Source organism: Eubalaena glacialis, chromosome 3 (assembly GCF_028564815.1).
Source record: "Eubalaena glacialis isolate mEubGla1 chromosome 3, mEubGla1.1.hap2.+ XY, whole genome shotgun sequence".
NCBI classification, from domain to species: domain Eukaryota; kingdom Metazoa; phylum Chordata; class Mammalia; order Artiodactyla; family Balaenidae; genus Eubalaena; species Eubalaena glacialis.
Window position 1 is genome coordinate 151899780 of NC_083718.1, and position 26745 is coordinate 151926524.

The window sequence follows — 26745 nt, forward strand, 5'->3', positions numbered from 1 at the left end:
TGGTACTTTACCCTTAAAACACCACACATTGTAACATCCAAGTCAAAGATCTACTACTCAACAATCCATTTTTCTTTATGTAATGTATAATGGGAGGTTTGTAACAACAGTTATTAGCTTAAAGTCCCAGAACTGGCCTAAAACTCCCTTGCACAGTAATCCATAAATCTTTGGTATACTTTAAAATAAAATCTGCATATATAGTTTCCCCATCTTAAATCAATAAAATAACATGTACGCATTTATTATTACCGTGGACAAGCAACTGACAGTAATTAAACTGTTTTCTCACGTCTTATAAGAATAATACACTAGAAGAAAATATAAGTTTTCACTACATATTGTGACTCAGTACACAGAATCAAGGCCACCTAGTCCAGCCTCCCACTCATATAAGTTACTTTTATAATGTCCTTGAAAGTCATCTAGTCTTTGCCTGAGTATCTCAAGAGAAAAGGAACTCAGTACCTCCTAACATAAACTATTTCACAAAATCCCTTTAAAGTCATAACTATTCCTCTTTCCATTAAACATTTAAGATATAAGGCACTATACTTATTCATATCCTTTTTAATGGAATTTTGTTTCAAACCAGGTCATAAAAATAGAATATAGTCCTCTACCATGTTGAGTGGTTTGTCTTCCTTTGAAAAGAACTCAGAACAGGCAGACCCTTTAAAACAGTGTGACTTCATACTTCTTAGGGTGACACTTAGCTCTTGAGAACAAGCTGGTTGGGAGTCAAGCAGATGTACATTCTACTACTCTGTACTTGCCTTTTTATCTAACACTTATCACATTTTATCATAATTAAATATTTAATTGATTGACTTCTGTGAAGGATTATAAACTCCACGAGGGCAGGAACTGCCATTCATTCAGCACTATACCCCCGCACCTCGACTCCAGGCTAGCTCATTGTTGAGTGAATGTGTGTTGCACTGATTGCAGCTTCTGGCAACTGCTGATGCCATGATACCACTCTTCTCCATGACCACGTCTCCCTGTATTTCCCCTGCCTTTCTATTCTCTTTCTCCTTTTAGTTTTCTACTCCCTCACTCCCTTTCTTTCCTTCTCTTTTGTCCTGCAGTAGCAACTGAAGTGGTTATGTTGCATTTTTGGCAATCGGGACCAAAGAGGTTGCTGCTCCCTTGTTTACTATATTGATGATCCATAGTTCTAACTTGATGATTTCTGTATGAATTCATTTAAAGTTTAAATTAAACATGACTATTATAGAAAAATAGAGACAAAATGGTCTGTGATGTAAAAAAAGTTAAACTAGAAGAAACTCAATAGAAATTAAACCATAAAATTAGAAATGTAAAGAAAAAAACCCCACTTATGTGGTGAGTATGCTAAAAAACAAAACAGTCTCAGTTTGCAAGAGTAATTTGCTAAAGAAAGCTAAAGTATGTATATGAAGTCAAGAGTAACACATAATTCTGTATCAATCAAGACCTATGTATCCAGATTAAATATATATATGTATATGTATATATAGAGACAGACATCTGGCCCAATTTAAGGGGAATTTCAAAAATAATATCTAGAATGATAGAAGAATATTAAACTGCCTCAAAACTGTATGTAAGTACTTCCTACTATCTTTCTAATACTTACGTTGAACAGCATCACTTTTCTCAGAAGGTACTTCAAAGCTAACAAATGTCAGCAAAATTAAATGAATTTCTATCAATACTTTAATCGGGACATTAAACACTATTTATACTTTATACATACACATAACTGAATACTTTACCACCATTAAAAAGAAGAGTAGTAAAAGGGATGTCTTTAATACTTTCTGAAGTACATATGAATTCTACTTCATATGTAGCTACTTTGGAGAGACACTCTTAGTAAAACAGTACAAGAGGCAATTTCTGAGGCAAGGAGTAAAAGCTTTTAAAGTAATTCCTGCTGACAGAGGAAGAGTAATGAATAGTGGAGGTAAGGTGGGAAAAGGTGGTTTAATGTCTTCTTGAGGTCAGAATAAGGAAATAAGAAAGTTATGAGTAATTTAAGGAACTGAGAAGAAAAATGCAGAACAGGAAGGGCTATGGCTGAATAACACTGTAAAAAGAAATTCACAAATGAGTAATTATTTTCATATCAAATCTTATTTCACAGCCAAAACTTAAAGGACTAAGTACCCTACACTCAGCGCTTTCTCCCATACAGGACAAAATAGTATATAATAAAAATACGTTGTGAAGAGAGAAATACAGAAATTATTCCACATAAGTCTCATAGAAAAGTTCAGAACAAGAAAACAAAATAAGTTATCAGTAGTAGAACTGTAAAAGGGAATAACAGCTTAAAAATTTAACAAAGGAAAAACACCAAAGAAAACAAGACTCCTAATGAAAAATAAATGGCATAAATCCAGACAAAAGTAGATGATTTTTTAAAATTAGCAAAATACACACCCTATAAATAAAATAATAAAAACTCTGCAGAAATGTTGTTTTGATTAAATATAAGAGTATTTGGAAAGTTTATGTTCACAATTAGCAATTTGAGATGACATGCATCACAGATATGCTTTCATCCAATGAAAGAAGTATAGGGCATACTTACAATTGAATCACTTACAATTATTTTTGAAAATTCAAGAACTGGAGAGATACCAGAAGACTGGAAAAAAGCAAGTGTGGTACTGATCTTCCATAAAGGTAAGGAAAAGAAAGAATAGAAAGTTACTATGCTGTGCGTCTGACATCAATAATTAATTAAAGGAATTATAAGAGAAACATCTGTAGCTATACAGAGGAAAAGTAGGTACATGAGCAGCAAGTGGCAAGTTGAAAAATAAACAGATAAATAAACATTATGCCAAACTTAATGGCTTTTCTGTTCCTTAGAAATTTTTTAGCAAATTAAGTTTTTTGAGAAATGACACCATTTTGTCTCCTTACCAAATGACTCAAAAGTTGCTTTAATGATGAAAAAAGTATATTAAAGAAACCAAAAATATTAGTAAGACCATGATTTTATGTGGGGTATACTAACATGTGATTTCCTTGGATTACTGAAAATTTGGAAACATTTATAATCTGCTGTCTCCGAGGTTTACTCACTTCAGCTAAAGGAAAACAGAATTTAGAGATATAGAGAAGTTCTGAGAGTAAGAATTTCCCCTATTTTTAACGCTAAAGAACACTCAACTACCAATTCATTTGGAGTAAAGATTATCAATTCAAAAACGTCCATAAAATTGAACCTATTATTAAACTCTTTACTCCGATGTAACTTCAGGAAGGTATTTTCCATCTAAGTCAATGTCCTGATAATCTAAGGCTCCAAAATAGGGTCTCTATTATCAAAATGGTAGCTATAGCTATCTTATCAACAACTGCTTAGGTACCCCAAGAATGCCAAAAAAGGTAAGGCCTTTTTCCACAGTTCTAAATGAACAGTTCTAACACCATGGATTCACCACGGATGCACAGTATAGTAATTTTTTTCCCAGAGTATTAGGTCCTCTGCTAGATACTTTATATTATTTCTTATTTCATTATTATAACATACATAGTAAGGTAGATAGATATTAACCCTATTTCATAAGTGCTTTCCCAAATCATCCAGCTGGGTTTTTTTTTAATTGAGATTTCAACCCAGCCCTTTGATTTCAAATCCATTACACCTCTCTATTAAATCACAATGATATTTGAAAAGAATTCATGGCATAAGAGACTAAAATTTAGTCTAAAAAATGCCTGAAGGAGCCTGGTATACCAAAAATGAACACCAGCTTTAAGGTCAGACTGATCTAAGTTTAAATCCTGAATCTGCAAGTCTCTAACCAATTACCTACATGATCTGGCCAAGTTACTTTCTCTACCTCCTTTTCCTTATCCAGGGATGGACACAATAATAAACCACTCAAAGTTGTTGGATAGATGAAATGAAAGAATATGCATAAAGTAACACAGTAGTGGGTGTTCTATTTCCTCTCCACAATGTGGAACTGAAAATAACCAGGATTCACCACTGTATCCAAGGCCCTAAACTAGTGCCTAACATACAGAAAAGGTCCTCAATGAATATTTGATGGATTAAAAACAAAATGAATTAACAACTAGGTAATACACAAAACATACGCAATTTTAATACAGAAGTATAATCAAGAAAAGGATACAAGCGTAAGTTAGACTGTATTTAACATTCCTTTAAAAAAGGAATACAAACAGTAAGCTGATGAACTCAAGAAAATAAATAGTAATAAAAAAGGTGTGAGGAACAGACAAACAATGATAAAATACAGTCTTGCAAAACAGATCAAAAACAAAATTCCCTATAAGATGTTCAGAAAAGTATCAGGTATCATGCCTGAACCATAAAAGGTAAACTGTATTCAATTATTACCTTGGTACCAAAGAGTCAAACAATATAAAGAAAGCCCCCTTTTTCCATAAAATAATCTGATTTTTGAAAATTCGTTAGTTCTTTGAAAAATAAAACTGTTTTTATCTTTAAATTTACAAAGAAAATAGCTTCTCTTAAAAAAAAAACAACACAAAACAAATCTGAATTGCTCATATACTTGGGACAGAAAACAGCTGCTTTGTCAAACAGGAATCAGGTACAGACACCGGTGCCAAAATTCCTTAGCTTTATTATAACTCTTAGCACAACTGCTTACTCTTCATGATCTCTCTTCATCTAATACTGACAGTGTTAGGTAACCTTTTGACTTACAGAACAAAACACTAATATTGACTCCATAAAGTGATTTGGCTACTCAAACAACTGCACAAGAAAGGTTTGGGATTTGTACCGTTTTCCTCTATTTAAATCACTGACAGCTTGTCTTTCCAAATGACTCTCCCAATTTATTCAGTAAAGTCATATGGAGCTTCCCTGGTGGTGCAGTGGTTAAGAATCCACCTGCCAAGGCAGGGGACAGGGGTTCGAGCCCTGGTCTGGGAGGATACCACATGCCGCGGAGCAACTAAGCCCGTGCATCACAACTACTGAGCTGGCACTCTAGAGCCCGTGAGCCACACTACTGAGCCCACGTGCCACAACTACTGAAGCCAGCGCGCCTAGAGCCCATGCTCCACAACGAGAAGCCACCACAATGAGAAGCCCACGCACTGTAACAAAGTAGTCCCTGCTCACCACAACTAGAGAAAGCCCCATGTGCAGCAACGAAGACCCAACGTAGCCAAAAATAAATACATAATAAATAAAAAGAAAAAAATATTAAAGTCATACGAAAAGTTATTGCCAAAAGTAAATAAAACAAACAAAAATCTGAAGTTTGTAAACCGCGTGACCATTACCCTAGTTTGTCTGGGATATCCCTAGTTATGTCTGTTGTATCAACAAAATTATTAGCAGCCTCCTTCACTCTCAAAGTGCCCCAGTTTGGACAATAAATTATATGTTCTCTCTCTCTATAAAGGTTGTAACTAGCATTTTAGAGATATAAAATTCTGGAAGGCATACAGGATTGCCTCGAGATTTCAGAATGCAGCAAATTACTTAAAAAAAATCTAAAATGAAATATGAGTTTACAGCCTCTGAATGTGGAAAGCAAATTACAAAAGTAAAATAAACACCAGAATTCAAGTCAATTAATACTGGTTGAGTGCTTACCTTATTCTAGATAAATAGAGACATGAACAATAAAGAAGTTACATTTTGAAAAGTTATTTTATTCACACACACACACCTGAAATAAAACACATGAAACAAAACACATGAGATGCAGATGTTATTCCTAGGGAGTGCGATTGAGAAAGAGGGGCATTTAAGGCAGGGACGCTTAATTTTTACTTTATACATTCATGATGTCTGATTTTTAAAAGTATCTATTTACTTAAATTCAAAAACTTAATGTAAAAAGTATTCAGAAACTGTGTAGGTTATAAATATGTTTCAAAAATTTTATAACTGTTTTAGCTTGCAAAATCATCAGCATTATTATTTTAAAATTATCTACCAAACCCTAAAATGACTTGAGAGAGAAAATTTGGCAATGCTGAAGCTGCTCAGATACACCTTTCCAAGCAAAATAAAATACAGCATAAAAAACTTATAACATTATTTACAGATAAAGTACAAACTAGCAAAAAAAAAAACCCAAAAAAACCCATACACTTAAAAATTAGCAATCACTGCTATACTGGAATAAATGCTGAGAAGAAAAATGGCCAGTAAAACAAAGCAGAATACCTAATTTTCTTCCCACATCCTTCCTGCCAATTCCATGGTCATGAGTCAACATTCAAAAAAGCAAACTCATAAAAAACAAAAACACCTACTACATGACCCCCCCAACAAAGCACTGTTTGACCATGTAGTTTTGGCAATTAGCCAAAGCTTTTCTTTTTCACATACTAGTGGGTCAGGCTACTGACCGTATCTTTTTTAAAATTAAAAGTCTTGGGTTAAGTCATTCCAGGATCTTAAATAAGCTCTGAGCTGCTTACTAGAGGGGATGCAAAAAATACATTCTTCCCCTTCCCAACCTCAGATTACTGCCTGTCATTCAGCTTCACAGCATTTTTTTTTAAACATCTTTACTGGAGTATAATTGCTTAACAATGGTGTGTTAGTTTCTGCTGTATAACAAAGTGAATCAGCTATACGTATACATATATCCCCACATCCCTTCCCTCTTGCATCTCCCTCCCACCCTCCCTATCCCACCCCTCTAGGTGGACACAAAGCACCGAACTGATCTCCCTGTGCTATGCAGCTTCTTCCCACTAGCTATCTATTTTACATTTGGTAGTGTATATATGTCAATGCTATTCTCTCACTTTGTCCCAGCTTACCCTTCCCCCTCCCCGTGTCCTCAAGTCCATTCTCTACGTCTACATCTTTATTCCTGTCCTGCCACAAGGTTCACCAGGACTTTTTTTTTTTAAGATTCCATATATATGTGTTAGCATACGGTATTTGTTTTTCTCTTTCTGACTTACTTCACTCTGTATGACAGACTCTAGGTCCATCCACCTCACTACAAATAACTCAATTTCGTTTCTTTTTATGGCTGAGTAATATTGCATTGTATACATGTGCCACATCTTCTTTATCCATTCATCTGTTGATGGACACTTAGGTTGCTTCCATGCCCTGGCTATTGCAAATAGTGCTGCAGTGAACATTGTGGTACATGTGTCTTTTTGAATTATGGTTTTCTCAGGGTATATGCCCAGTAGTGGGATTGCTGGGTCATATATGGTAGTTCTATTTTTAGTTTTTTAAGGAACCTCCATACTGTTCTCCATAGTGGCTAGATCAATTTACATTCCCACCAACAGTGCAAGAGGGTTCCCTTTTCTCCACATCTTCTCCAGCACTTATTGCTTGTAGATTGTTTGATGATGGCCATTCTGACCGGTGTGAGGTGAGGTGACACCTCGTTGTGGTTTTGATTTACATTTCTCTAATGATTAGTGATGTTGAGCATCCTTTCATGTGTTTGTTGGCAATCTGTATATCTTCTTTGGAGAAATGTCTATTTAGGTCTTCAGCCCATTTTTGGATTGGGTTGTTTGTTTTTTTGATATTGAGCTGCATGAGCTGCCTGTATATTTTGGAGATTAATCCTCTGTTAGTTGCTTCATTTGCAAATATTTTCTCCCATTCTGAGGGTTGTCTTTTCGTCTTGTTTATGGTTTCCTTTGCTGTGCAAAAGCTTTTAAGTTTCATTAGGTCCCATTTGTTAATTTTTGTTCTTATTTCCATTTCTCTAGGAGGTGGGTCAAAGCTTCACAGCATTTTTAAAAGAAAAACTCTCACTGTTTTCAACGGTCCACCAAAAACGGAAGTTTTAGAAAGTTTTATGCAAATCTGCTCTACATATAATGAGGGAAAAAATCACATTAAACACATGAATTCTTAAACTGAATGTTTTAATAGTTCAAGTTTTGAAATAACTGCAGAATTCTCATACTCATTCATAATACTTGTTGAAAATCTGATTACGAAATGTTTTCACAAACAAAACCTAATATATTCCTCTAACAAAACTGGATCTCTCTACGTAGGAAAATATAACAAACTGAAAATGAAACACCCAAGGGAAGTTAAATGATAAGCTAGTCAGGCCAACAGACAATCAGTACTAAATGGCTTATTTCTCACACAAAACAACCAAACAAAATAGAATAAATACAACAACCCTGAACTGGAAAGAACAGATTCTCTAACTGGTTTGGCATTTATCTCTTAAAAATCATATATGTTGAAGCAGTTTTTGTATATCTAATTTTAGCTGCCAGTGAACATCAAACAGAAGGAAACAGGTTGTTTCTGCTAAGGCTGTTAAAAGTGCAGTACAAAATTACCCTGATTTATCCTGATTACCCTAATTGTTGTCTGAAATCTATCAAAATGGTCTAAAATATGATTAAAATATATGCCCGACAGGACAGGACTCTTTTTGTTCTCTACTGTATCCCCCAGGCTAGTGTTTGGTTTCTAGCAAATGCTCAATAAAATTTTTGTAAGTGAATGAAGAAATTCTGAAATGTACCTACCTGTTAGGATTTAAACATAAAAAAACAATCAAAGAAGTTCTTGCAGATTATAAACCAGAGTGCTCAGGAAAAAAATCATAAATAACATTTAATTATTCTTAATGATTTATTATATTACAAGTATGGATGCTGAAAATTTTTAAGGCTAATTGAAAGTTTTTAAGAAAAGAGAAATTGAACAGGAGGAAAGACACTGTACCACCCAGGCAGTACAAGAAGCAAGACCAGCTGAACAACTGAAACAAACTTCTAGAAACTCATTCTCTCCCGCCAAGTCTCATGAGCACAGTTTTATACATACTACTCTGGGCTTAGAATTCAGTGTTACAGTAATGATTTATTCACTGGTGTTTTTTATGACTATGACAACATTGTGCTGGAGGCTTTGGACATGCCAAGATGAAGCAGATACAGATCACACCCAAAGAGTTTCAAACGTGTAGTAGGAGATAAAAATCTGTCTACAAATAACTGATTCAAGCATGGTAGATTAAGTGTTATGAGAAAGATACTAAGAGATTCAAAGAAGAAAGTTAAGGGGATGAAAAAAGCTTCACAGAGGTAGCATTTTAGAGTGTAGGATTCTGACAGAGATGGGGAGGGCAAAAATTATTAACAGTAGTGGGCAAGGGCAGGAAACATCATAATCAGATGGGATTTTTGAACTCTTTAACCAAGTGACTAGAGAAATGAGGGCAGTAACAAGGGATGCTGAGGTACCCAAGAATTAGGAACAGCAGGAAGCCTTCACCACTCCCAAGCCTGAAGGAACAAGGAGTGAAACAATGTAAATCCAAGTAGGCTCAAAGGACACTCTAGTTGTAGCCACTGCTACAAATGCATGGAAGCAGAGAAAGAGCAAGAGGAATAAATACCCCAAAGGTTCTCTCTTTCCTTCCTTCTATCTTCCATCCTCTCATTGGCTAAACCCTACCAGAAGCCAGAGGATAAAGAACTCCAGATGACACAGGCTGTAAAGGTCAGCCTCCTGAAGCAGGGAGGCAGGGAGTAGAGAGGGGCAGAGAATGAATCTGCAGGAAAATGGAGAATAACCAGAAAAGCCATCTCCCCAGACTCAGGAACCAGTATATAAGCACAAAGAGAGACTGGAAAGCACAAGGAATCCAAATAAGGAATGACATTCTCTTGGAGAAGTATGTAAGATGCTATTTTTCAGATCTGGGTACTGAATCTGAAAGGAAACCAAAATTAGTGCCTGAACCGGAAAAATTACTGGGACTTGGAGAGTGAGGTGAGCAGTGAATGAATAGCAGCATCAGAGTAGCACTCCAGTTCTCTCTAGAGCTAATACAAGAGCAAGAATCATAGGCTGTAGTCCTAGTTATTCTAATCTCTAACTGTGTGACCTTGGCCAAGTCACTTGGCTTCTCCGAAACTGTTTTCTCCATTATAAAAATAGGTAGAAGCCGAATTAAAACTTTAAGATCCCTTCCAGTTCTAAGATTCTGTGAAGCCAGTATATCCAGGTAAATAACCATATTCACCAGGTGAGTAAATACCTCACCATACTGGAAAAACCTGGGGTCCACTTACTCACTTTCGAAAAAAATTAATTTCATTTAAATAAAGACAACAAGAACTTACAGGTTCTAACTGCAGCCAGGTCCTCCACCGTAGGACAAAAAATGTTAAAACACAAGCAAAAATTTAGTGTAACCTTGAAACTGAATGAGGAAGACTAATGCAACCAGATTTAAAAACATGCTCTGGAATGCAGAGAATGCAAAGAAACAACCAAGTAAGCAGAATAACTTGGTTGAAGTGGCACATTTCAGAAAAAACAAAATTAGCTGCTCAAGTCAATATAGCAAAGAAGCAAAGTTCTTAAAGGTGTTTCCAGAAATAAATGAACTCCAGTGTGGAAAGGGCTACAAGTATCTCCCCCGTCCCACAACACACACAGAGCAACCATTACCTTTCCTTCGTAACACAAATATTCATTGAACATCTGTTATGTGCCAGGTACTGTCAATGCCTTCAAAGGACATCTTTAAGGACAATACAGATAATAGCAATTATAATTAATCATTACCTAATCTTCTGGAATGAGATCAGATTTCACCCCTTCTAAGCAGTCTCCCTGACTTCTCTAGCCAGCAACATGCTTTTTCCTATGATACTAACTACTACAGAACCAATTTGTGCTGGTACTGCTGCTAGTATTCTTTCAACTATATCAGAGGTCATGTAGGTTGGGGGAGGAGGAGTTTGCCTGGAAATCGGCTCACCATTTGTAACATTATTTCTAAACATTTTCTCCAGTCCGGTCTCTCAGGTGTGACAGCAACCAGAGAGCTTGGTGACTTAGCAAGCATTTCTAACTCACAGGGATAAACCCAGCTCCAGTACAGTGAGCCAAAGGTTGCACACTTAGGACATGATTAAGCCACATATTCTGATCATTTTAACGAGGATCCACTAAGCACCCACAATGTGCCAAGCACTGGACTAGGGGCAAAGGCCCTAGGAATAAAGGAGGTTAGAGTCTAATCCAAGAATCAGGTATGTGCACAGAAATTTATAGTATAGAAGTATGAACAAAGTGCTGTAGTAGCACATGAAGGACAATAGTAATTCTAACTTGCTCTGCCTGAAGGAAGGAAGCCATCAAAGAAAAAGTAACATGCAAACTGTATGTCAAAGGAAGAAGTGGAGATTTATCACTTGATTGAATTCTAAGCAATTATAATTCTAATCAAGAGGGAAAGGCTGTGACCGGACCAAGAGCTATGAGAGGCTATGCCACGTTCCAAATGGTTAACAGCTCACAATGCTAGAGTAGATGCCTTGGGTAGGCCGCCTGCAGCTGAGTCCACACTCAAGAGCGATAAATTAGGACCAGATTGTGAAGGGCCTTAAAGAACATTCCCAGCATCTGGGCTTTGGCAAGAGGGAGCCAAAACAGACTTTTAAGCACAGCAGTGACTCAGTGGGATCTGACTATGGATAAAGAGTATGGGTAGAGGGAGTCTAGAGACAGGGAGACTAGTTAGGTTTTGCAAAAGTCTAGGTGAGATGATGAGGGCCTGAATTAAAGCACTATCAGGTGGAAAAAAGAGGCCAAATCCAAGAGACATTACTAAGGCAAATTTAACAGGACCTGGTGACCGGACATGGAAAATAAGGGAGATGGAAAATAGCTTTAAATGACTAATTGCCTGTGTATGGTGGAACTACGATTAATTAAAATACTTCGGGAGAGGTACTTGGCTTAAACACATTTTCAGCCTAAGCACTATTCTTTCAAACATAATATTTGTTTAAACCTTTACTGGAAAATCTTCCTAAATATAATTTTAGGCCAAGTACATTATAGTACGCATAAAAACTGTCTTTTTCTATAGAATCCCCATAAACATCAGTTCTTACTCAACACTATAAAGTTTAGATACTGATAGAACTCAATATATCCTAGGGAACATCTTAGAATTTCCTTTTTAGAATAAAAGCCTGATATCCTTTTTCTCAAGCAATAGACTGCAAACTATGCAACTGCCTGATTCTCCAATCAGCAGAATATGGTTGTATCACAATGCTCTTTACTGGCTGAACCAAACTTATCAACTGGGGATGGTTCAGTCGTTAGATTATTACTGAACCCAATCTTCCCACACTAAAGGGGAAAAAAAAAAACAACCAACTAGGACTTTGGAAACATCAAAACGGATGTGACCAGCAGTCACTGCAGCCTAATATTTACTGAAGGGCACTTCAAGTAAAATGTCATCTCTGTCAAAACCAAACTCAGGACACTTTGAAAACAGATCCAGCTTCTCTGTTATCTTTCTAATTTCCCATTTAAGTTCTCCAGGCTAAAAGTCTGATTTTTAGTGGTTTTTATCTTCCCTGGGCTAGGAAAGGTAATAGGTATTTTAATTTAAGTTGCTGGCGTACACAAAAAGTGAAAAAAAATTTTTTTTAATTTTAAGTAAATGAGTGATGTTAATACTATTTATTAAAGAGCTTTATCACAAACTCAGTTCAATAAAGGCAATGTTCTGAGAGATGACTCACAGTGGATGAGAATTTCCAACTTAAAGTTCACTACAAAAACTCTTAAAACTGCAACTACTATTTTAAGATCTCTCCCACCTTCTCCACTCAAAACTAGGAGAAATAATTACTTGATTTGTTTTTGATTTCCTGAACACAGATAAAAGTAAACGGTTTAATCAACAAGCAAAGCCAAATGTTAACTTCAAATTAGCAAAAAGAAGTTTTCTTGATCAACACATCTCTCGCTCTTTCATAACAAAAATACTTGTTAAGTGTAGTAGGAATGCGGCGAAAAATGCATGATTCAAACATACTTCCTGGTCTATTGCTTATATTCAACTTTCCATAACCAAGCTTACTGAGAACCTAAACCTTTGCCTGCAGTTTTTACGAGAACCCCCTACAACTATTCCAAAGTTTTCACTATTTTTGTACAAGCTACCCAAAAAGCATAAAACCAGCTCCCTCGCCCCCTCCACACTCACACTCACAAATAATAGCACCCATAATTATTACACACAAAAATACTGGGCCAGACAAGAACACAGAGCCAAAACTGAAACAACAGAAAATGTTTGGCCCGCAACTGGAAATTCTATTAATGGGCAACTGGTCAAAATTAGGCTTTCACATTAAGAGAAAGTTTAACTCTTGCGTTTAGTATCTTGAGACAGCTTTCGAAAGGAAAACAGAGTTCCACGAAAATGAATCGAAAAACGGGAAGCGACTCTCTCCAGACTGGTTTGGTGGCGAATGACCTCTCAGTGGTACAGAATTAGGCCCCTAGCCTCTGCCTCCAACCATCCCGGCGGAGGAAGTGAGCAGAGTCCCAGAGAAGAGAGGGCTCGGGCGGCCACGTCGTCCTACTCACCCCAGGGGGCGGCGGGAAGAAGGCAGGGAGAGAACGACATTCGCGCCCACGGCCCGGGCAAGCAGCAGGGTCCCTGGGGACTCAGGGGTGGGAGCCGGCCCTCTCCCAGACCCTCCGGGTCTACTCACTCCGCAAGCAGCCGTCAAGAAAGCCATTCGCCAAGGCCCCCGCCCTCTGTGCCTCCAGGGGAGGGAGCCGAGGGCTGCTTCCGGGGACCCCCTCTTCTCCTCCCTCCGCCGGATCACCAGGCTGATGCGCAGTCGGTCCGGTCAGCTTCAGCCGGTCCCCCGGGACAGCCCCTCGCCCCCCTACTACTGCCCCTGCCCCGCCCAGGCCTAGGAGCCGCCCCGATTGGCTGGCCCTGCCGCCTCCTGGCAAAGAGACCCCTGGCGATTGGCCATGGGTCACCTGCTGAAAAGGAGGTGAGTGGCCGCCGATTGGCGGTTAGGCCAATTTTGGGGTGGAGAGGCGGGAGGGGCCGGCCCCAGCGGGCGAGCATCCGGAGAGCCCGGCTACCCCACCGCCTCCTCGCTGAGCCTAGGGCTCATCTCGGGGCCCGGGCCTGCTCCCGCGCCCGGACCTGTGCCTCGGGACACGCGGCCGCCCCGGCACGCCAATGCAGCCCGCAGGAAAGGAAGCTCGTGGCTCGAGGGAGCTCAGCTAGGCTTCGAGGCTTCGGCCCCGGAGATTCCCATAGGGTGGCGACTGGGGAAGGACCCGGTCACAGACGTAAACGTGCTACACCTACACCCACCCACTGCTAGCTCGACATCCAATATTTTGGCAGCTGTGGAGCCAAGTTTCATCTGGATAACTGCTTTTGCTTACGTCCGAAAAGTTGTTTGTGTCACGAGGCGGGGGAGTGCGTGAGGGGAGGAGGAGATACTATATCAATAAACAAAAGCAGGGGTGCCTGTTTTATTTTATTAATCCAGGGAAACACTGGGCTTGCTGTTGTGCCACAGCTCCATAAGGAATGTAGGTGGCTTGTGAAGATGCTTCAGGAATCCAAATGGCATAACTTCAAATTAGATGGAAAGTTCGGACTTAGAGGACCTCAGCAGAGAACCATCCAAAATGCAGGAAATCACAGACGTAAATAAATGACTGACTTACTGACCTGGAGGACAATTAACTTCTGCTTTTACTATTTTTTCCTTATGGTTATTTATATACCTGTAATTCTACTAAATTAAGCATCTAATTAATTTTTGTAGCTCTACTGGTAGCCCCTACAACTAGCACATTGTACACTGCGCAAAAGGCTCAATAGATGCTTGCTGCACTGTGTTAAAGATCCCTTAAGTTTGTTTTATGCAATTTTTTTCAAAACGTCCAATGCCAAATGCACTCTCTTCTTCCCGCACCCCCTTCCTCAAAAGCCGGGTCCTCTTCCAGTCCTCCCTGTATCAGTAAATGAAAACCACTACCATCCACTCGATATGCGAACCATAAACCTGGCAGTCCTTGACACTTTCCTCATTCCACATTCAATCCATCACCACGTTCTGCCATTTTTACCTCCTGAATACAATCTCAGTTCTACCTCTCTCCATCACCACCACTCAATTACAGGTCCCAGCCTCTTGCAACAATCTCCTTAGTAAAGTATTCCTGCTTCTTAAAGCTCCTGCAATTCATCCTCAACACTATGGCCACAGTAGTCGGTTTCCAAAACCAAAGTCATTACTCCCATCTCGCCCCGCCCCGCCCCGCCCCGCCCCGCCCCGCCCCGCCCCGCCCCATCCCGCCCCATCCCGCCCCATTAAAGAACTTCAACTGCTTTCCATTGTGCTTAGGATACAACTCAGCATTCAGCAATGGTGGGCAAGGTTTAGCCCTACCTGCCCCTCACCCCATCTTAACACCTTCCACTCCCTCATTTTCTGCACTCCACACAATGGCCTTTTTCATGTTTCTTCAATTTGCCTTGGACCTTCTAACCTCAGGGCCTTGGCACATGGCCCCTGTGGTTACTTTTGTCTATTACACTGTCCCCTTGAAACTAATCCCTCACTTTTTTTTTCTTTTAATATTTATTTATTTGGTTGTGCCGGGTCTTAGTTGCGGCAGGTGGGTTCCTTAGTTGCGGCATGCGAACTCTTCCTTGCGGCATGTGGGATCTAGTTCCCTGAACAGGGATCGAACCCGGGCCCTACGCATTGGGAGCTCGGAGTCTTAACCACTACACCACCAGGGAAATCCCAATCCCCACCCTTCACTTAATTTACTTCTACTCATCATCATTTCCTCCCTGCCTATGTGAATTCTTCCTATTTTATGCTCTCATAGCCCATGCAACGCTCCTTTATAAAACTTATTACAGCTCCAGTAAGTCCCCTACATACGAACGAGTTCCATTCCGAGAAAGTTTGCAAGTCCAATTTGTTCGTAAGTCCAACAAAGTTGGCTTAGGTACCCAAATAACACAATCGGCTATATAGTACTGTACTGTAATAGGTTTATAATATTTTTCACACAAATAATACATAAAAAACAAACACAAAAAATAAAGAAAACGTTTTTAATCTTACAGTACAGTAACTTGAAAAGTACAGTAGTACAGTACAACAGCTGGCATACAAGGGCTGGCATTGAGTGAACAGGCAAGAAGAGTTACTGACTGGAGGAGGGAGAGGAGCTGGGAGATGGTAGAGCTGAAGGATCTTCAGCAATAGGAGACAGAGGGTAAACTGCAATTTCACTCACGACTGATGTTGATGGAATACACGTTTGCATCTTTGAAAGTCTGAAACTTGAAGGTTTTCTATCTATCTGCATACTTTAATGTTTTATGTTCACCACTAGACTGTAAGAGGTAAAGAGGCAAGGATCCATCTGATTTTGTTCATCAAAGCCTCAATTTAGCCAAATGCCTGGCACATATTAGGTGCTCAATAATGGATTTCCTATGGTAACAGAGTCTGAAAATAAACACCAATTCTATGATAAGCATCAATTAAACTGTAAGCAGTGATGGAGAAAAATACATTAATTTTGCCAGATGGACAAGGTCAATGTCTAAGAACCTCCACTAATACCCTTTACATTTTTCCTTTAATATCTGCTTTTCTAGCGGTTAATTTTGTGCCAGAGCAGCTCAGAGGGCTTAATTCAATATTGGCTGATCAAACAGTTCTCCAGGCCAAGGGGCAAAAAAGCCTACACCTCTAATTCTGTCTATATATTGTACTAATTGACCCTGTAAGAGACATAATACTAATTTATGTAATTCCTGCTTACCAGTTCTTTCATGTGATTTTCATGTGTTCTTTCTCACTCCACAACAAGACAGAAAGACCCATAGGGTAATCAAGGGCTTTGTATTTAACAGTACACACCGGGACTTCCCTGGTGGCGCAGTGGTTAAGAATCCGACCGCCAATGCAGGCGACAGGGGTTCGATCCCTGGTCCGGGAAGATCCCACATGCTGTGGAGCAACTGAGCCCCCTGCACCACAACTACTGAACCTGAGCTCTAGAGCCCACGAGCCACAATTACTGAGCCCACGTGCCACAACTACTGCAGCCCGCATGCCTAGAGCCTGTGCTCCACAGCAAAGTAAAGCCACCGCAATGAGAAGCCCGCACACCGCAACAAAGAGTAGCCCCCGCTCGCCGCAGCTAGAGAAAGCCCGCACACAGCAACGAAGACCCAATGCAGCCAAAAAATAAATAAATTTATTTTTAAAAAAACAGTACATACCAAAGTATCAGATTTTTTTTTAAAGTGTCCTCCACATCTTCCATCATCATCATCATCATCATCATCATCATCATCATCACGGGTCAGTAGCTTCAAAATCTAAGGCACTATCATTTTTGACAGTGTAGTGTAAATAGTTAAGTCCTAGTAAAAATTTAGTGGAACCAATTATAATTAGGGTTTCTTTTGATAGATTTAAGTGTTAAGACTGGTATGGCAATAGAGAATATGACTTATGACAGTCTCTTAATAATATAGCTACAGTCCAGAGTCTACCTTTTCACGGTTTCATATTAGAGATACCTGTGTTACAGACATATAATTCTCATTTTCCTAATCCTAGTGTAAAGTTAGTGTGCACAAAAGATGTAGCGTTTAAAATGAAAAGTAATTAAACAATACAAGGCAACATACCCATTTTATCCCAAGAAACTATAGGACTTCTAAGCAAAATTGTTTTGAAAAAAACTCAAATTTATGTTTAAAAACACTCAAGTGTTATTTTTTTTTTTAATTTTATTTATTTGTTTATTTATGGCTGTGTTGGGTCTTTGTTTCTGTGCGAGGGCTTTCTCTAGTTGCGGCAAGTGGGGGCCACTCTTCATCGCGGTGCGCAGGCCTCTCACTATTGCGGCCTCTCTTGTTGTGGAGCACAGGCTCCAGACGCACAGGCTCAGCAATTGTGGCTCACGGGCCTAGTCGCTCTGCGGCATGTGGGATCTTCCCAGACCAGGGCTCGAACCCGTGTCCCCTGCATTGGCAGGCAGATTCTCAACCACTGCGCCACCAGGGAAGCCCCCACTCAAGTGTTTTTAAAGAAATCTACAAGTTGTTTTAGAAGAAAATTAAGTGACCAATGCCTTAAAGTCATATATGACAACTGATTTCCAACCCATGTATCAAAGGGGTCTTCAATACTTATCTTCAAACTACATAACTAAAGCTACTAAGTGATTAAATTAAATTGATACTTAATTTTTTTTGTTGTTCAAGAAAAGAATGGAATATAGTGATTAAGAAGTATAAAAAACATCATTGGGGACTTTCCTGGTGGCGCAGTGGTTAGGAATCCACATGCCAATGCAGGGGACACGGGTTCGAGCCCTGGTCCAGGAAGATCCCACATGCTGTGGAGCAACTAAGCCCGTGCTCTACAACTACTGAGCCTGTGCTCTAGAGCCCACATGCCATAAATACAGAGCCCACGTGCCACAACTACTGAAGCCCACATGCCTAGAGCCCATGCTCTGCAACAAGAGAAGCCCCCTCAATGAGAAGTCCGCACACCACCATGAAGAGTAGTCTCCACTCACCGTGTGCAGCAAGGAAGACACAACACAGCCAAAAATAAAATAAAATAAATAAATTTATTTTAAAAAATTATCATGTTGTATACTTTAAACTTATACAGTGATCTATGTCAATTTATCCTCAATAAACCTGGAGGAAAAGATTGAAAAACAAATACAAAACAAGAAAAACTTAAAAAAAAAAACACACACACCTCCAAATTTCCCTCTTGCTGCATCTCACAAAAAAATGTATAAAACACAATCTAAGAAAAATCAAAACACTAAGGTTCAGGGTGAGGGGGGATCTTTAAAAATGACAGGAAGTCTATTGACTAAAAAATAGGCCAACTTTACCTATAGCTATTAAGATGAAAAGAGCATTTTAACTATACAGAATTTATGTACTACTTTCAAAAATATTATTTCTGCTAGAGAGTCCAGTAATGTTTACCTATAAATCACATTCTACTCTGATGTCATTTTAGAGATAGATGACAAATACTTTTGATTACAATAGAAGAAAAGAAGAAGCAAAAATAGGGGAAAAAAACTCATAGTTTCCCTAGGAATTTGCCTAGCAACTTAGGCCAAATGATTAGAGCAGACAACATTAAAAGACAACTCTTGGAAGCAGGATATGTAGCTCCACTATTTTGTCTGACCAGTACCCAGAAGTCTCAAAATTAAAGTCAGCCAATAAATTTTCACATAGAAAATTTAGCCAGATAGAATAAATATACCATTTGGCATATAGTAGAAGCAGCCCCTAACTTGTGATCAGGACCACCATGTTCCAGAAGTTTCTGTATAAATTATTTGCAATTCTCAATGCATTATGAAACAAACAAACAAACAAAATATTTGGTTCAAGGTTAGGAATGAATACCCTCTACACAACCCCACAATGATTATGATAGTGTACTGCTTATTCATCACTGTATCTTTAGCATCACCTCACACAGCGACTGGCATGTATTAATTGCCTAATAAATGTCTAATGAATGAATGAAATGCCAGGTACTATGCTACAAAAATAGCAGTATACACAGCTAAAAAGGTTGAAAATGGGGAGTCTAACAAGGAGAACAGAGAAAGCAGAGGGGCAGAAGGCTAATGTTTTTCTGTTATAAGCCTTTTAGTACCATCCAATTTGTAAATTATATGAGAAAGGTGTTACTGCCCTAATTTTTACAGTTAAATTCTGCATTGGTCACTTAACTTTCTTCTGAAACAACTTACAGGTTTCATTAAAACCACGTGAGTTGCCCAAACTGGTTAGAAGTACAGAGCTTGTTGCCACACGATGGATAAAACGGCTTTGTATTGTGTGATTACTCTTCATTTTAAATGCTCCAGCTTTTAGGCACACTAACTTTACATTAGGATTAGGATGTTAACAAACTGGAACTCTATGTTTTTCCTCTAAAGAAGGGGTGTAGGAAAAACTATTGCTTTTATTTTATATACTTCTACATAGCTAAATTTTTTTTGGAAGCATGACTTACTTATGACATCCTATAAATGTAGTTTTACTGTAGTTTTTTAAAAATTCAATTCCCATGATTTTTATTTTCTTCTTTATACTAGGCTGAGCTCCATAAAGACAAGGACAATATGTCATTTATTCACACTTATATTCTCTACAACTAGTATAGTGCATGGAACACATTAAGTGTCTGATAAATATTTACCAAATAAATAACTTTTATGTATTCTCTATACATTCTGAATTGAGCATGCACTATTTTTTTTTTAAGTTTTAAACTTTATTTTTATAAAGAGAAGGCAGGAAAATATAAGTTCTAAAAGATTTCCATAAAAACACAGTTAAAATAAATTTTTGGCAGTTAAAGGAATAAACTTTAGCATCTATAAAATTGGATCATTTGTTTTTAGTTGTTTCCCAAGAGTTCAAGATAGACAGGCCACCACTATTACAACAAAATTTATTTTAAAAAATGAATCCTTGAATCCTAAATTCCAATTTAGGAGCCAGAAATTTGTCTGCCCTCTCAGTAATAGCAACAACATTGGCAACATTCCTTAGGGGAATTTTCCTTTGTTGTAGGAACCCCAAGTAACTGGCGACTTCATACCATTTTACCTGTGGAAGAAGTGACACATCTATATTGCAATCATTTCCTTTGGGAAACAAAGGGTTTCAAGGGAGAAAAACAAAACACATCTATTTTCCTACATGATACAAAAATAAAATCTAATGAGGCTAGGGGAAACAATACATCTCAAAGTTCTCAATAAAGAGCAATATAAAAGCAATCTATACATCATGTGTTTGTTCATTAATTCCTTCAATTATTTCTTTATTTAACTAACATTTATCGAGCACCATTTAGAATGCCATTGAGAGCACCATTTAGAATGTACAGGGGGTGGGAATGGTAAGAGTAGTAGTTGCATTAGTAATGGCTTAAAATTTGCCAAGTTATTACTTTAGCTAGGCATTATTTCAACAAATTTACATTTAACTCATTTAATCATCAAAATAACCCTGTAAATTAGGTACTTTTATTATCTTCATTTTATAGATGAGGACATTGGAACTCAGAGTAATGTCAAGAATAAGTGGTGGCACTGGGATACAAACCAAGACATTCTGGTTCCAGAGTCAAGTCCTTCACCATACTTCACCATCTCTGGGAAGAAAATCTTTACTTTTTCTGCCAATCAAATTAACATTTAATTACATACTTCTAAATGTCCCATCTTCTGCATGTATTAACTTTAGAAAAAAATATATATATATATAAATAACTCTTTTTATTACATGTATTTTAAAATAGCAAAGCTATCAGAGTCTAAGACTTCCCAAAGTTATCTTTTTCTTCTTGTTATTCCCAAAGACATGTAAATTCTCTTCAAAGCAAAAGCTCATATATTCCAAAATTGGATCAAATTAAGTACCTGACCTTAAGGAGTCTGCATCCTAACCGACGAGGTGGGAATTATATATACTTTAAAGGATGATAAGAAGAATATGGTAAGGACTCAGTGAACTGTGCAACGAGTATGACATTCAAAGGAAAGAGATCACTGAGTTTGGGGGGTGGGGGAGGAGGGGTTGGTCAGGGGAAGCTCCACAGAAGAGGTCAGTTCTGAACTGGGCTTTGAAGAAAAGAGGCAGAATGCAAAGGCAGAGTGGAGGCAGATGGCATTACAGAGAGACAGAGCATCATGTACAAGAATGTAGAGACCAGAAATGAAAAGATGTGTTCAGAGGAAAGCAAGTAAACGGCAGCACTCTAGTAGGTTTATGTAGGGGTACAGTGGTGGAAATGTCTAGAAAGGCAGTCTGAGAATAGATCACATAGAGACTTGAATATCAGTCTAACCAACTGTGGAAGGAATCTCATCTGCCACATTCAGTCTAATCTGAATCTTAAAATACTTATCTTCTTACTGGATCACAAATTTGCTAAAATGATGCTAGTCATTTATAAAACAGCCTAAATTAAAAAGAAACTTATGAAGAAATTCATTAAAATGAATTCATAGAATTTCTTCATAGAAATTATGAAGTTGCTTTTAAAAAGCATAGCTCACAGAGTAACTTACAGATCTCCTAGTTCAACTCCATATTCATTTCTTACAGTCTCTTAATAACAACTTCCTCATGTAATGTTTTTTAAGCCTCTGTTTGAATAACTTTCAAAGTGATGGGGAGTTCACTATAGGACCTGGGATGTCCTATACTAACTTGTCTAATCAAGCCAATTCCTGGACAAGTTAAGTAGAGATAAAGGACTATAAAACATCAGCTTTCTAGGATTCAATCCTGTAAATCAAAATAAAATAAAATCCTCTCTATATGCCACAATATAAGCTCTTGCAGTGGAGAATAAACATAGAAAACTATCTTTAGTATGGTAGAGTAGACATTTGTTGTTTTTGTTACCTAGGATCTTTTTTTCCCTATTCTGACTTTGCTTGGGGGCAAGGGGGTTGGGGGGACCACCTTCTACTCTATAAGCTATGTGTTTCTGATGAAGCAGATAACATCCCATTTCCAGAGGAAGAACATACGGCTATGAAATTGTGATTGGTCAGGACCGGGAAAGTGATTGAAGCTGAGGTATCAGCACTAATCCTCTTAATCCAGAAAGAGCAATAGCCTCCTATAGATTTGGAGTTCCACCAATGGGAGGCTGAAATTGCTGCAACCATCTTACTACCACAAAGGGAGAACCTATCTAAAAATGAAGCCAACCCAGAAGAACTAAGACCTAGAAATAGAGATGAGGGATCTTGGTCCTCATGACATTGTTTAAATGCCTACTTCAAACCACACCCAAGCTAGATGTGCTTTTTTCTTTTAAACCAGTTTGGGATTTTTCTTTCACTTGCATCCCTAAGAGTACTACCCAACACACATGGTAACTGCCAAATCCTGTAACAAGAAAAGCAGGTCAACTTCTCAGCACTTATCTATTATTGTGCATTATTATATAATTTGGCTATACCAATAACCAACTATAGATACTAAATTTTAAAAATGAACTTGGCACATTTTAATTTTAACATAGCATTTCACTTTCAACATTGCCTTGCACTGTCTTGTTTCTAGACAAAAATCAGTATTTTAAGCAGAAAAAAATGACTATAACTTTACTATATATTATAACACTGTAAAGGCAAAAATAACTCAGAAATTAAAAGTTTTCCTTACATCCTATCAGTTATTTAAAAAAAAAAAGAAAACAAACAAAGAAAACCTAATGAACTATCCAGAAGCCATGTAAAGACTCTTACTTGAAGCTGAAGAGTATGTCGAAGAATAGTTTCTTCTAAGGCATGGATCCACTTCTCTCGTTCATCAGCATCACGAGCTGGAATAAAAGTTTATAAAAATTAAAACCTTAATTTCTACAATATATCTCCATATTTGGAAGCAAAAATTTTAAACCATGATGCTAATAGAAAAGGTTTCTGGTTGTGCCATTTCCTTAATGGATTTATCTTTCTATCCTTTCCAAAAATACAGCCATTTATATCAAAGGGAATAAATGTGTTCAATAATAGCAGGCTGCCTTCCCACTGAGAATAATCAGAAAAGCTAAAATAATTATTAAAAATAACTGTTTTGAAGGCATCAGAAAACAACAAGGTAGTAAAGAATTAACAGGCCAAAATCTAGGAAAAGACAAACATCTAGAAGATAGGCCTGGTATATAGGGCCACTTTCCTCCTGGAGGCATTGTACATTCCAGGAGAGGAGTTGTAGATTGAGCAATTTCTTAAAAGCCTTGTCAGTATGTGTGGGCAGGGGGCATATGGGAACTCCATGTACCTTCTGCTCAATTCTTCTGTGAACTTAAAACTACTCTAAAACATAAAGTCTATTAAAAAAAAAAAAAAGTCTTATCAGGCCAAAAATTGGAGGCCAGGGCCCACCAAGAGTGGTGGCTCTGGCAAATAGCTCAAGTTTTGATTGGGACCTCAAAGGGCTGCACCTTGGAATTAAGAATAAAACAGAATTAAAATAATTGCTCAGTCATGTGGGTGGTCAGAAAAATCTTGATGCCTGAAATGGATTAAAACTACCCCGGGTTTTTAGTGACTCTAAGCACCTAGCTAGCAAAAGCAAATGAAAATCTTTTCTGTAGAAAGATAACATAATCTCAGCTGCCAAATTATTTCTAGAAACAATTTTAAATACAATGTCTAGCACATAAGCAAAGATAACCAAAGATATACAAGGAGACAAGCACACATAAATGAGAATCAAATGACAATAGAAACATATGAACAAGAGCTCCAGATATCTGAACAAACAATCCCGTACTTTAAAAGTAACTATGTTTAATACATTCAACAAAAGACTGGAAACTTTGACAGAGACTTAGAAACCATTTTATAAATGATATAGGTTTTTAAAATAATTGAATATAAATTGTAAAATTGAAAAACATAATAAGCAAAATTAAGAACTCAATGGATGTGTCTTACAGCAGATTAAATCAACTAAAGAAACCATGAGAGAACTGGAAGAGCGGTCGGAAGAAACTCTTCAGAACAAAAGACAATGAGTCAAAGAGATAGAAAATATAGAAGAAAGGGAGAGCAACATAGAGAGTAAGAGGGTGTCATGTGCATGGGATTGGAATACCAAAAAGAGACAAAAGAGAGAATGGAATAGAAACACTATTTGGCTAAGAATTTTTCAAAACAGATGAAAGACATTAAGCCACAGATTTCAGAAGTCCTAAGAATTCTAAGCAGAATAAATCAAAAACAAACAAACAAACAAAACCCCACAGCTAGGCACATCCCAGCAAAATTTACTGCAAACCAAAGATAGAGGAAATATCTTAAAAATAGTCACGGTGGGGGTGAGGGGCAGGGAACAGAGAGAGAAAGGACAGATTACTTTCAAAAAAGCGACAATTAAATTGTGCTAGGTCTCAAAAGAAACAATGGGGACCAGAAGACAAGACGGTACTATACTTAATGACTAAAAGAAAATAACTTCCAATCTAGAATTTACTGAAAAATATCTTTCAGGAATTAAGATGAAATAAAGTCATTTTCAGACAAACAAAAATCAGAGAATTTGTCACCAGCATATATTTATTAAAGAAAATTTGTAAAGGTATACTCCATGCATAGAGAATAATGTCTAATGGAAAGTGGTAGAAGCAGGAAAAAATGTAGAGTAATAAAAATGATAAGTACATGGGTAAAACTACGTGAATATTGACTACATAAAATGATAATATCTTGTGAGGTTTTAAATAAATGCATACAAAATTAAAATGCAAAACAACTGCAAATAGACTGGGAAAGGGGAAATGGAGTTAAAGAATTCTAAGGTTCTTACATTGTTTGGAAAGAAGATAAAATTACCAATTAACATTTGATTTTGACAACTGAAGGATTTTGTCGTAATTTTTAGAGTAATCACTGAAAGGGTTTTTTTTTAAGTGTTCAACTTCCAAAATAATAAAATTTTACAATCCAATAATAAAAAATAATCCAAAAATTGACAAAAAGGATAAAAAAGAAACAGAATATGTAAGGCAAAAAGGAAAGATGGTAAAATGGTAAATTTTTAAGCCTAAAAACATCAGTAATTAAATTAAATGTAAATGAAGTAAATGCTCCAACTAAAAAAGAAAGGTTTTTAAACAAGATTTTATATGATGCTTACAAGAGATACTTATTAAATATAAGGGTACAGAAATATTGAAAATAAGAGTATAGAAAAAGATATACCATAGAAACACTAACTCCCAAAAGGTGATGTTATTTAAATCACATAAAATAGACATTATCACAAAAAGTCTTCAAGAGGCTCACTTTGTAAATACAAGTGTTCAATTAATCAGGAAGATATAAATATAAATTTATATGTAACTAAAATAACATGAAATATATACATACATGTTTTTAACACATCTCTCTCATTAACCAATAGATCAAGCAGACAGAAAAATTAGTAAGAACCTAGAAGATCTGAACAATCCCTGATGAATAAACTTGATCCACTGGGCATATACAGAATACTGTGCACACAAAGTGTAAAATAGACATTCTTTTCTAGCACTCACAAACTACTTCAAAAAATTGACCACATAATGGACCCTAAACAAGTCTTAACAAATTTCAAAGGAGTTAAATCACACACAGTATATTAACAGTGAAAATGTAAGCTAGAAATCAGCTATAAAAATATAAATTAGAAAATACTCAGGTATTTGGAAAAAAGTTTTTAAAAAACACTAAATAATCTATTGGTCAAAGAAAAATATCTCACTAGAAATCAGAAAATATTTGAAACTGCATAAATGAAAACATGACATATTGAAAACTGTTGGATTCAGTTTAAAGTAGTGCATAAAGGAAAATTTATAGCCTTAAATGCATACATTTAGAAAAGCAAAAAGGTTGAAATAACAGGAAATTAAATTCAAAATAAGCAGAAAGGAAATGATAAGGAACATAAATCAATCAAGTAGAGAGCAAACAATAAGATAGATCAATAAAGCCTAAAGTTGGTTACCTGAAATACTAATGAAATTGATGAACTTCTAGCAAGACTGATAGGAGGAGGTGACTCAGGTCATTAACATCATGAATGAGAAAGAGGACATCACAACAGATGCACACCTTCAGAAGTTTATAAGAGAATGTTATGAATAACTCCATGATGATAAAAATGAAAAATTTAATTAAATGGAAAATTTTCTTTACAATACAGCCTACCAAAACTTCCACAAGAAGAAATTTTAAAATTTGGATAGTTCTGTAACTATTAGATGAGACCACAGGAAAGTGCCCTTGGTAGATCAAAAATACTCTATATAGGGCTTCCCTGGTGGCACAGTGGTTAAGAATCCACC

General features: G+C 37.2%; 1 protein-coding gene across 4 annotated transcripts in view; it reads right to left on the reverse strand.

Annotated features, from left to right (window-relative positions):
* The window catches only part of OSBPL9 (oxysterol binding protein like 9), a 188978-nt gene that overhangs the window by 58352 nt on the left and 103881 nt on the right, over nucleotides 1–26745 (reverse strand). The window contains exon 4 of one of the 4 annotated variants that reach the window (XM_061184231.1): nucleotides 23156–23232. In XM_061184231.1, coding sequence (XP_061040214.1) covers nucleotides 23156–23232 — 77 coding nt within the window. Of the gene's footprint in view, nucleotides 1–13390; nucleotides 13472–13518; nucleotides 13686–13970; nucleotides 13989–23155; nucleotides 23233–26745 lie in introns of those variants that run through there. The other 3 variants (XM_061184234.1, XM_061184232.1, XM_061184233.1) reach the window with 3 other exon arrangements.